At 38.6% G+C, this 12,084-nt stretch overlaps 2 protein-coding genes across 4 annotated transcripts in view; one reads left to right on the forward strand and one right to left on the reverse strand.

Annotated features, from left to right (window-relative positions):
* LOC108997030 (sodium/hydrogen exchanger 8) overlaps window positions 1-7,173 on the forward strand; it is a 65,519-nt gene extending 58,346 nt beyond the window's left edge. For all 3 annotated transcript variants that reach the window (XM_018973115.2, XM_018973120.2, XM_018973134.2), the window contains one exon: window positions 6,639-7,173. In XM_018973115.2, coding sequence (XP_018828660.1) covers window positions 6,639-6,929 — 291 coding nt within the window. In that variant the 3' untranslated portion in view covers window positions 6,930-7,173. The remainder of the gene's footprint in view (window positions 1-6,638) is intronic.
* LOC108997059 lies at window positions 10-5,531 on the reverse strand. The gene is made up of 2 exons (XM_035684112.1): window positions 1,888-5,531; window positions 10-1,563 (listed from the first exon to the last, which is right to left on the reverse strand). Exon 1 carries the CDS (start codon window positions 5,447-5,449, stop codon window positions 4,376-4,378), a length of 1,074 nt encoding a protein of 357 aa, XP_035540005.1. The 5' UTR covers window positions 5,450-5,531; the 3' UTR covers window positions 10-1,563; window positions 1,888-4,375.
* Window positions 7,174-12,084: the final 4,911 nt, after the last annotated feature.

Consider the following 12,084-nt stretch of genomic DNA (forward strand, 5'->3'; position numbering starts at 1 on the left):
TTTTTTAAATAAACCATTCCTCATTCATTCATATAAACTGTTTGATCAATACAATGATTATCAATCTGTAAACTACTTAAAACAAACATTGGAGCTTCTTCTATCCACACTTTCTCCTCTTCAGAATGTAAAGCAGCTTTTGCTAGCTTGTGAGCTACTGCATTCGTATCTCTATGTGAGTATTGGACTTTCCATCCTTGCCAACTTTTGATCACCATCTTCATTTCTTCAATAATACTGTCAATGAAAGACAGGTCTTCATCTGGATCATTTACAGCATTTATTACCACCTGTGCATCCCCCTCAAAGGTTACTTTGTCAAAATTAAGATCCCTACACAATTCCATTGCTTTTCTCAGGGCATAACACTCTGCTGAAGCTGGTATCCCAATTAGCCTTTACCACGTTCTGTTCTGGTGGAATCCATTTTTTTTCCCCTCCCACTGCACTTATACTACCCCCTTGTCCCTCTGGCAAAGCCTGAACTTGTTGAAACTCATTCAAAGCATCTTTTGCTGATCTGATTACACAGCTTGGGCTAGTGAACTTCTTTTCAAAAATGAAAACATTTCTTCTGATCCATAGACTCCTCATTATGGCAGCTATCACTTCCATTTCAGTATTATTGAGCTTTTGTGACAACCTCTACCATAAACTCAGTAAATCTACTTCATGTATCTTCCATTTCTGCACTGTCTTTAAGAATCCAGCCCATACATCATTAGCAGCAGGGCAATGCCAGAGAACATGCATTACAGATTCATCATCTTGGAAGCATATTGGGCATTTTGAATCTTCACTAATTTCCCTGGCAAATAAACTCTTTGTAGCCAACAAATCATTACCTGCCCTCCACATGAACATCTTAATTTTCCTAGGAGTATTCATCTTCCAAATTTGTTTCCATCGACCATCTGAATCAGCCCCTCCAGAATACTCCCCTTGTGCCATTTTTTATCTTTCTTGTTCCAAATAATATGCACTTTCCACACTGAACAAGCCTTTGCTAGTAGGTCCCCAAAACAACTTGTCTTCCACCTCATTTCTGCTCAAGGGTATGCAACAGATCTGATCAGCTTCTTCTTTCATGAAAATAGGTCTAACCAAGGTCTCATTCCATTCCTTCTTTCCTTCTTTCCTTCTACCATGAGTTCACAAACTTTTGCATCTCCATTCAAAATAGTAGGTGGAGACTGTACACAGAAGGAAGATGGAGTTGACAACCATCTACTTCCCCAAATCTGAATCCTCTTACCATTACCCACCCTCCATCTTAAACCCTCTTTTAATAAACCCAAAGAACTCCAAACACTCCTCCATATTAGTGAAGCTGAGTAACCCAGTTTTGCCACCAACAGATTGGAATGTCTAAAATATTTCTCCTTATAAATCTTAGCAGTTAGAGAAAGAGTGTTGTGCAATAATCTCCAGCCTTGTTTTGCCAACAAAGCTGTATTAAAATTCTCTAAATCTCTGAAGCCCAGCCCTCCCTTTCCTTTTGATTGCCCCATTTTCTTCCAACTTCTCCAATGTATGCACCTTTCTCTTTGCTGGTTGCCCCACCTTTCTCCATGAGTTTTTTTAGATTGCCAAACAAGCTCTGCTCAGAACTGAATGGTTTGCTAGCTCCAAACACTCCTCCATATTAGTGAAGCTGAGTAACCCAGTTTTGCCACCAACAGATTGGAATGTCTAAAATATTTCTCCTTATAAATCTTAGCAGTTAGAGAAAGAGTGTTGTGCAATAATCTCCAGCCTTGTTTTGCCAACAAAGCTGTATTAAAATTCTCTAAATCTCTGAAGCCCAGCCCTCCCTTTCCTTTTGATTGCCCCATTTTCTTCCAACTTCTCCAATGTATGCACCTTTCTCTTTGCTGGTTGCCCCACCAAAACTTAGCTAGCAAACCATTCAGTTCTGAGCAGAGCTTCTTTGGCAATCTAAAAAAACTCATGGTATAGGAAGGGACAGCTTGCAACACAGCCTTTATCTTTCCCTGTACTCGAGAGAAAGGAGTTCTTCCAACTGTTAATTTTCTGCCAAATTCTTTCTTTTAAGCACCTGAAGGTGTTATACTTTGAATTGCCCACCAGAGTAGGAAGTCCCAAGTATTTTTCATAACTCCCTTTCACCATATCCCCCCCTTCCCGCAGAATTTTACTTCTAGTCTCTGAGTCAGTGTTAGAACTAAAGAAAATTGTTGTCTTGTCCTTATTAAGAAACTGACCCGAGGCTCTCTCATATGTGCTAAGGATCCCTTTCATTTTTCTCCATTCTTCCACGTTGGCCCTACCAAATAGAACACAATCATCTGCAAAAAGCAGATGATTGATCCTCAGGCCCCCTTCACAACTGAAACTCCTTTAGTATCACCATGCTGATCAAATTTATTAAGTAAGGCACTAAGCCCTTCTGCACACATTATAAACAGGTAAGGGGATAAAGGATCCCCTTACCTTAATCCCCTTGATGGATAGATTATATCTCCTGGTTCTCCATTGACCAAGACTGAATAAGTAACAGAAGAGACACACTTCATGACTAGTTGTGTCCACTCACTATAAAAACCCAGTTTTTTCATTATAGCTTCCAAAAGGACCCACTCAATTCTGTCATAGGCTTTTGACGTATCGAGTTTAATGGCCATACTACCCTTCTTGCTTTTCTTCCTCACCTTCATAGTGTGTAGAACTTCATATGCGACCATTATATTATCAGTAATAATCCTTCCAGGAATGAAAGCACTCTGGTTGGGTGAGATTATACTTGATAAAACTCCTTTCAGCCTGTTTCCAATAACTTTTGAAACAATTTTATAGATGACATTACAAAGACTGATTGGCCTGTACTCAGTTACAAGGGGCTCTTTGTTTTGGGGATTAGAGCTATATAAGTAAAATTAAAAGAAGAGATCAGAGAATTACCATTAAGAAAACTTAACACTGCATTGCATACCTCCTCCCCTATTGTGTCCCAATGGTTTTGGTAGAAACAAGCACCAAAACCATCAGGGCCAGGTGATTTCAAGGGACCCATTTGTTTGATAGTAGCCTCTATTTCCAATCTGCAAAAAGGCCTAACCAGTCTGCCATTCATCTCACTTGTGACTCGAGCCTCCACCTGCTGCACACATTTTGCATGTCTTCTGGGCTTGGCCTTGTTGAGGTAAACAACTCATTAAAAAAGTTATTAAAAGCCCCTTCAATGTCTTCTTGATTGTTGAACATTTGTTTATGCTCATCCATGACTTTTTTAATAACATTTTTCCTTCTTCTTTGTGATGCACAAGCATGAAAGAATTTGGTATTTCTATCTCCCATTGCATACCAGTTTCTTTTGGCCCTTTGTTACCATTTTAGATCTTCCTTCTCAAGCAGTACCCCTAACTCCTTCTGAACCCTTTTAATATCTTCAACATTATATCTACTCTCTGCATCTTGAAGTTTTTTGAGTAAATCAGATTTCTCCTTTATTTCTTTTGTTCTATTTGAATTGGTCTGTCTAGTCCACCTTTGAAGGGCTGTCTTGCATGACCCTAATTTTGCCTGAATCTTCTGAGTCTGGACATCCCTTTGCATTGTATGCCAAGCCCCTTTGATAACTTCATCACAACCCTCCTCCATGGCCCAGCTGGCCTCATATCTAAACATTTTTCTCTTCCTCCAGACCTTTTCACCTCTCTTCTTCATAGTCAAAAAAATTGGCCTATGATCTGAGCTTCTACCTGTCAGCACTTCCACCCAGTGATCATTGAACATATGTGACCATTTTGAGTTGGCCACTGCCCTATCTAACCTTTCTTTTGTAAATGTCACATCTTCATGCTTGTTGCTCCATGTAAATTTATTCCCTCTCCACCCAAGATCAAATAAGTTCCCCTCTTCTAATGCAGCTCTGAACCCCTCCATTTGTCTCTCTGATCTTGGCCTTCCTCCCATCTTCTCATCATTTGAAACAATTTCATTAAAATCTCCTAATACGCGCCACCCTTGATTAGACCTTGGCTTTAAAAATTTTACAATTTCCAAGCTTCATCTCTTCTGTTAGTATCAGGCTGGCCATAAAAGCCAGTCATCAGCCACCTTTCCCCTACACCTTCTTCTGAAATCCGGGCATTAATATGCCTTTGTGAAAAGTTTTGTATCTCTACCTCAACTCTACTCTTCCACCATAGAGTTAAACCTCCCTTTTTTCCCAATGGTTCCACAACAAAACATCCCTCACAGCTTAGTCTCTTATTCAATCTCACACACTGCTCACTTTTCAGCTTAGTCTCCATAAGGAATATTACATCTGGGTCCTTTTCCTTTGCCATAAGGCAAAGGTCTTGAACTATCCGAGGGTTCCCAAGCCCTCGACAGTTCCAACTAAGGATTTTCATTGAGAAAGGTGGGGCTGTTGAACAGCCACCACCATGCTTTTTAAGGTATTGTTTTCCTCCCCATCACCACTCTTAATGGGCTTTTTACCCTTCAGCCTCTTTGTTTCTCCTCCCTCCTCACCTTCATACCTTCTTTTTTTAGCTAAGTATTCACCAATGTTTATTACATTTTTCCCTTTTTCTCTTGCCCTTCTCTTCCATTCACCCTTCTTGATAATTAGTTCTTGTATTTTTTCATTCAGATCTTCCTTCTGCTCCTCTACCACAGTTATAAACTCCACTTCATTCCCTATCCCTTCCCTCACTGATTCCTCTCCATTTGTTATTATCATTACTTCTTCTGCTTGCTTATTGCTAATCACTACCCCATTTAACCTACCCTCCTTCTCTTTTTCCCTTACACATTTTCCTTCAGTCTCAACCTCGCTGAGTCCCTCTTCCATCACAGTAGTTTCTCCCCCATTTGACCCCTTTTTTCCTTTATCTATATTTCCTGCATCATCTTCCTCCACTTGAGTATGCCAAACCTTCTCTCCATTATTCTTCTTTTGATTGACAGATTCCCCTTCTCTTTTTATTTTTTCTCTTTTCATATCTGCTCTTAACCATACCCCATATTGTTCAGCCCCCTCACTTTTGTTTACACAGCCTCCCTTCCCATGAATTAAACAACCACAAGAGAAACAAAATCTAGGCAACTTTTCATACCTTACGGGAATCCAGAGCTTCTCTCCTCTCACATTGATGGTTCTGCCTCTAGCTAATGGTTTTTGAAGATCTATTACAATCATGACCCTCAGATATCTTCCCCATCCACTACCATCCTCTTTCACATCCACCTCCTCCACCACCCCAATGGTATTACCCAGTTGCCTCCCTCTATCCTCATTCATACAAGACAGTGGCAGATTATGGAACTGAATCCAGAAACGCTCCTGCATGAACTTCAACTTCTGTGGTGGTGCATCCTCATCAAATAGTTTCAACGCAAACAGATGGTAGTCGAAAGACCATGGTCTTCCACTACTTCTAGAAACTTTGCAGGTTTGCTTATTTTCCACTCTCTTCATCGTGTTCTCCACCACCTCTTTGCTAATATTTCTGTCTACACACACTTTACCCACTAAGCTGCACTCTCCTTTGTAGGTATCTCCTCTCCAACAGCTTCATCGAAGACTATGGCAGCTTCTTCATCTTCCAGCAGATGCAGTTTGTTCCATTGCTCCTCTAAATCCTCCATTCTTTCGGCCTGTTCTTTCAAGAGTTTTCTGTATTTTCCGACCTTTTCCTGGCTGCAGGCACCCTCAGCACCTTCCTCCACCATAATCCTCCATACTCCTTTCACTCTGTCACTTTTTCACTCACGCACCACCACCTAAATTCTGTTAGAATCTAGTGGACGCCACTACTTCACCTCAGGCTCCCATTCCATGGGAGAGAGAAGACCCAAAAAAATTAGTGTCTGGAAGTTGCTTCGTGAAATAAAGGTCAAATGAATTTATTTGCTTAGACTAAATTTTTGCCCTTCAGAATTTTCTATTTTTCTCTATCTTTTTTTTTTTTTTTTTTGGCTATTAAATATTAGGGAAATTTAATAAAGTCCCTAGGTTTCACTAAATAACATGGTTTCTGAACTACAGAAGAATGAAAAATGGAAAAAACAAAAGTCCCTGGGATTAGCAACTTCTGAAAACAGGGCTGTTCCCACGACTCATCAGCAAGGTAGGCAGAACATCTCCTACTTCATATGTGCTTTTGGGGGGAGGAGAAATAAAATCCCTCTCACCCCCCACGTGGTGGGAGGGGTTACCTCATTTCCATCCTGTTAAGGGCTTGGTTGGGGGAGGGTGCCAAATCTGCAGGATTGAGGGAAGTATGGGCATGGGAGTGGAAGGGTCCCAACCCCTTCCCCTCCCGAACCTGCACAGGTGTCAGGGTGGGCAGTGCAGGCATGTGACCCTTCCCCTCCGACACCCTTTTGCAGTGGGATTGGGGAACCCTCCCTCCAGCTGCGCGAGGTGAGGGGAAAAGGTTCCACCCTCCACCCACATGGGTAGAGCAGTTCCCCCGTCGGGGGTGTAGGTGCGAGGAAACCACTATCCCCTGGGTGATTGATTGCAAGGCAATGATGATTATATCTTATACCATCAACCTAAAAAAAAAGTTGATTGATTGCATGCCATGAGTCACATGCCACATCAACATTTCCGTCAGGATTTTGTTTGAAACTCTGACATATTGCATTGTTTATTTTGCAAGGTGAATACCAAATGGTGTACTAGAAGTTCTTGGAGGCGTGGTCTCATTAAGCCATCACACAGCTTGTCTTATCCAACAGTTCCTTCATATAAAGATCGCCACCTTCGTTCTGTCAAGTCAAAAGGAGGTATTACTGCAAGAAAGAACCTTGGTGAGAACAAGTTTACAGGTAATCTACAAGTTAAATATCCAAGAGGCAGTCATGCAGTAGATGATTTTAGTGACGAGTCCGGACCTGAGGATGAGGTCGTAGTGAGCATTGATTCCCCAAGTAGGCTTTCTTTCCGCTAGGTTTCGTGAAAGTCAACATCTTCAGAGTGATGGTGGTGATTCATTTGTTCTAGTTGTTGCATTCTGCTCGATGGTTCTATGTAAATAAGAAAAAGGTCAAATATGATAGCCTAAAGGCCTTCCGCAAGGTAAAACTCGATGATGTGATATGTTTTATGTTATCTTACTAAATTTTGTATGGTTTATGCACCGATTACCAAATACAATGAAATCTTTTTGAGTAAGAGATGAAACCACAGGTGCATGCATATATTTTGTGTAGAGAAATTTGTCCGACTGAAAAGTGAACATGAAAAGTTGGGGCTCTTCTACTAATGTATAACGTGTAATACCCTAGTGCAAATACATAAGGTCCCTGAATTATTATTGTCATTATTATTATTATTATTATTATTATAAATAAACTTCATTGAATCAAAACTTTACATACTTTTGTCTATCCGGACAACTTGTGAGATAAAAGTTGGGATTGAATGCCACCACATAATAATGTTATCAACATTTCAAGCATATTGTGCTAATCTATCCTGCTATTCTAAATCTGTGCATCATAGCTTTAGGCCCGGTTTAGATACACAAAGTGTTTCGTTTCATTTCATCTCATCATTACAACGTATTCAAACTCCTATGCAAAATATAATAAACAATTCAACTTTCTTAAATTCTAAAACAATAATAATATTTAAAAATAATATTCTAATAATATTTTATTCAACTTTTAACTCATCTCATCTCAACTCACTATCCAAATGACATCTTAATCACCTTAATAATATTACTCAACAATGACATAGGTTCCTCTTCAGCTTGAATTTCCTTTACCATCAACAAAAAATCACTTTCTAGGATAAGATTTGTAATTTCCATATGAACACATATCTGTAGGTCCCCGAGCATTGCCAGCAGTTCAATCTCCTCAAAAGCTTTAAGTTCATGTTCATTTTTTCTAGCTGCCATTAACAATCCCCCTTTAGCATCTGTAAGTATGGCTCCAATCCTTGTTTTGTTCTGGTCATTAAAACATGGCCCCATCTACATTTAGTTTCAGCATTCCCAATGGAAGATGTTCCCAGCAACATTGAGTACGAACCAAATTTTGTGGTTTTGACTTATACTTGTTATGAGCCTTTTGCAAAGCTAAAGCATGATCAATCACTTGCCATGGATCCATCCAGTTGTTCTGAAGCACCATTTTCTTCCTTTTGAACCATATATCCCATGTGATTAGAAAGCCTTGTTCCAGCTCATCCTTGCTACCACCATCTCTTACCTGCCGAGCAATATCATCAAATGCCGTAGTACTACCTGAAACTTGTATAGATGGTAGATGTTTCTCCCAGCATTGTTTTAGAGTAGGACAACAATAAAGGGCATGAGTTGTATCCTCCACTCCCTCATTCCAAAATTGGCATCCTTCATCTGTGAAGACTTTCCTTTTCTTTAAATTGTGATTTTTCGGAGCAATTTTTGCAAACTCTCCATGCGAAAACTTTGACTTTGTTTGGGATTTTCATATTCCATAGACGCCTCTTCATCTCTGCATTGGAGCACTCTCCTTCATGTCCATGCTTTCGTGTTGCTCTGAGCAATCTATATGCACTTTTCACACTATATTTCCCATCTTTTTCTAGTGCCTACATCAGTTTGTCTTCTTGCTCTCCTGGGCTAAGCATAATCTTCAGAATTTCCGCTGCGACGTGGGCTCTAACCCTTCTATATCTTCTTGTCAATAATGCTTTCCACTCTTTCCCCTTTATCCATTCCATATATTCCTTGGTGTAAGTTCCTGTGTCCAGGTATCCAACTATCTTCCTAGATCTCATTAAATTTCCCATTTCCTTGCCCTTGTTTTGCATCCCAAATACCTCGCCATACACATTGGAGAGGCTCTTTCCCAACAATGAGTAAAAAAAAAAAAAACGCACATTTGAAAAATATTTTGCTTTAAAGATTCTGTATAGCAAAGTAGTTTCATCTTGCATGATTCTCCAACCTTCTTTAGCTAAAAGTGTCATATTGAAAGTTTTGAGGTCTTAAAACCCATGCATCTTGCATGTTTTGACTCACACATCCTGTCAGAACATATCTAGCACCGTGTCTTTTGTTCATTCTGCTTTTTCCCCGGTATAATCTGACATCATGGTTTCTAGATCATTGCAGAGGTTTCCCGGTAACTTGAAGCAACTCATTGAGTAGGTAGCGATTGATAGAGCAACTATTTTGATAGGTACTTCTCTTCCCCCATGCGGCAACAGTTTCTCCTTCTAGTTTTGAAGCTACAACCACGCCTTATGTTTTATATCAAAAAATGCGTTGTTTTTTGCCCTGCCAACCACATGAGATAATCCTAAATATTTCTCATACTGTTGAAAGCTCTGGACCCCAAAGAAAGACAAGATTTTCTTTTTTAGCTATGCGCTAACATTTGTATAGAAAACTATAGAAGTTTTCTCTCAATTGATCTTTTGACCTGAAGCCTTTTCATACTTTTCTAGTAGTTGTTGCACCTTTATATTTTCTTGCAAGTTAGCTTTAGAGAAAAGAACATTGTCATCCGCAAATAACATATGGTTAATTCGCGGGCAGGAGCGGAACTAGGATTTGGTGCTTGGGGGGGGGGGCGATTAGTAAAGTGTGTCGTATATAGGGATGAACAGTAACCGACATTTAAGATAGCAAAGTGTGTCACCGACATTTAACATTAACCATATGAGATTGTTATCTAGAGACAAACTAAATTATTAAAATCATCCATCTAAACCTCTCACTTGAGCTCCATCGAACTCAAGTGAAAGATAAAAAAATTAAGATAGAAATAGTCATGTAAGATTTTTTGAAACAAATGATAAAAATTAAGTAAACAAAGATAAACTTTTTTGTTGAATGTAAGATTGAATATTATAAAGTTTCTATAATATAGATAGAAATAGCTATGTGAGATTTGTTGCATTCACTCCTAATTGTTAACTCAATGGTAGTTATATATATAAAATATGTACTTATTAACAAAACTAATCCAAACAAGCTAGCTAGTGGAAGACTTAAAAGGAAAAGTGTAAATAAATAGGAAAAATGAGGTTATAAATTTACCAAATAGTTTATGAAAAGAGACCAATATATTTTATTACCACTTATGACATGTAAAAAAAGAAATGAGAATGTGATCAGATTTTATTAATGACAAAATATAGGTGTAATTATGAAAAAATTATTAAAAAAACTAAAAGAAACCTAGACAACTAAGTACTAAATGAGATTTTTGAAAATGTTTTGGGGGGGCAAATTATCTTTATATTAGGATATCTTTGAAAAAACCATATACTAAACCATATTTTTGAAAAATTTTGGGGGCGCTAGGTCCGCCCCTATTCGTGGGGCCCCCTACATACTTTGACACCACTAATTTGTTTGTCAGCCTTAGCTTTTTGTAGAATTGCTATCAATCCTTCAGTACACAATAAGAACAAGTATGGAGACAATGGATCATCCTACCTTAATCCTCTAGTTGGTATCTTTGGAACCTTTGGTTCCCCATGTATAAGAATAAAAAAATGAGACAGACTTCATACACAACATAATAATCTCAATCTACTTTGCCCCAAATCCCATTTTTGTATTATTAGTTCCAAAAATTCACATTCAAAATGTCATAACCCTTGCTCATATCAAGCTTCTAAGACATGTAACTAGCCTTTTCGACCCTTTTCTGTTTAAAAATGTATTATTTCATAAGCCACAAGAATATTGTGAATTATTAGCCTTCTTGAAACAATAAGTACTTTGGGATCCAGAAATAACTGACGGGGGAGAATCTTCTTCAGTCTGTTTGCCAGCACCTTTGAGATCATCTTGTATACAAAATTACAGAGACTAATAGGCCTATAATCTACCGCTCTCTTGGGTTTTTATTTTATGGGATCATAGTAATAAAAGTGATATTAAGAGAGCTAAGGAACTTACCAAAATTAAGAGCTTGTAATACGACTGAAGAGACTGACTCACTATATGACAACATTTTTGTAAGAATAAAGGCACCATTCCATCTAGTCTTGGTGCTTTTGTAGGACATTTGGTGCAGTGCCACTTTGACCTCTTGTTCTGTGAGCTCTTTTGTAAGCTCTTTGTTCATGTCTTATGTTATCCTCCCTGATATATCTTCCAGAAATTCCAGATCCCCTCTCTGACCTAATGATGTGAAGAGGGATTGAAAATACTCAACGACCACCTCATCTCTTTCCTCACTTTCTTGCCATCCTCCTTGATCATCATTCACACCATTTATTAGATTTTTCCTTCTCCTTTGGGAAGCCTTTGTATGAAAATACTCCGTGTTTTGATCCCTTTCCTAAAGCCACAAAACTTTCGATCGTTGTCTCAACATAATTTCCTCCCTTTCCAGCCAGCTTTGTAGCTCATTTCGAGAAATTGTTATTCTTCAATGTTTAGGCTTTGAGGGCCTCTATCTCGAATTTGTTAGAGTCGCTTCCTATGTCTTTGTATTTGCTGCTAACTTTCAACCCACATTGCTTCAAAACAAAATAATCCCTTCCCCCTCTTTGATGTTTGTCACCACTCAAATTTAAGATGATTGGTACAAGATCTAAGTATATTGCTACACAATGTAAAAGATCGAAAACAAATTACACCACATTGTGTCAGCAAAAAATCTATCAAGACACTAATGCTTTCATGCATGCCTCTTCTACTACACAAAGTATATTTGACCTCCCTAAAACCCATATCTTGCAGTTTACAATCATCCAAAAATGATAAAAATTCAGCAATTTGTCTTTCTAATCTTGTCATTCCTTCCTTCTTCTCATTCCTACCCAAAATCTCGTTAAAATCACCAAACACTAGTCGTGCCTGATCATGCTCCTTTTAACAATCTTATGAGCTTCCAAGTTATATGCATGCTTACCAACTAGATGGAGTACCAACTTCTTTAAACATCAAAGATGGATTAACAACATCAAAACCATTACTGCTCAAAGCACCATCACCAACACAATTTTCATGCCAAAAATCTAAATGCCATTCTCTAACTTTCCACTGGCTTCCTTAATGTAACTAGGGAGAAAATTGCATAATCATGAACCTTTGGAATAACTGTTTCCAAGGATGAGACATTCCGAAGATATCTTTGATGAATATA

The sequence above is a fragment of the Juglans regia genome, chromosome 13 (genome assembly GCF_001411555.2).
Source record: "Juglans regia cultivar Chandler chromosome 13, Walnut 2.0, whole genome shotgun sequence".
NCBI classification, from domain to species: Eukaryota; Viridiplantae; Streptophyta; class Magnoliopsida; order Fagales; family Juglandaceae; genus Juglans; species Juglans regia.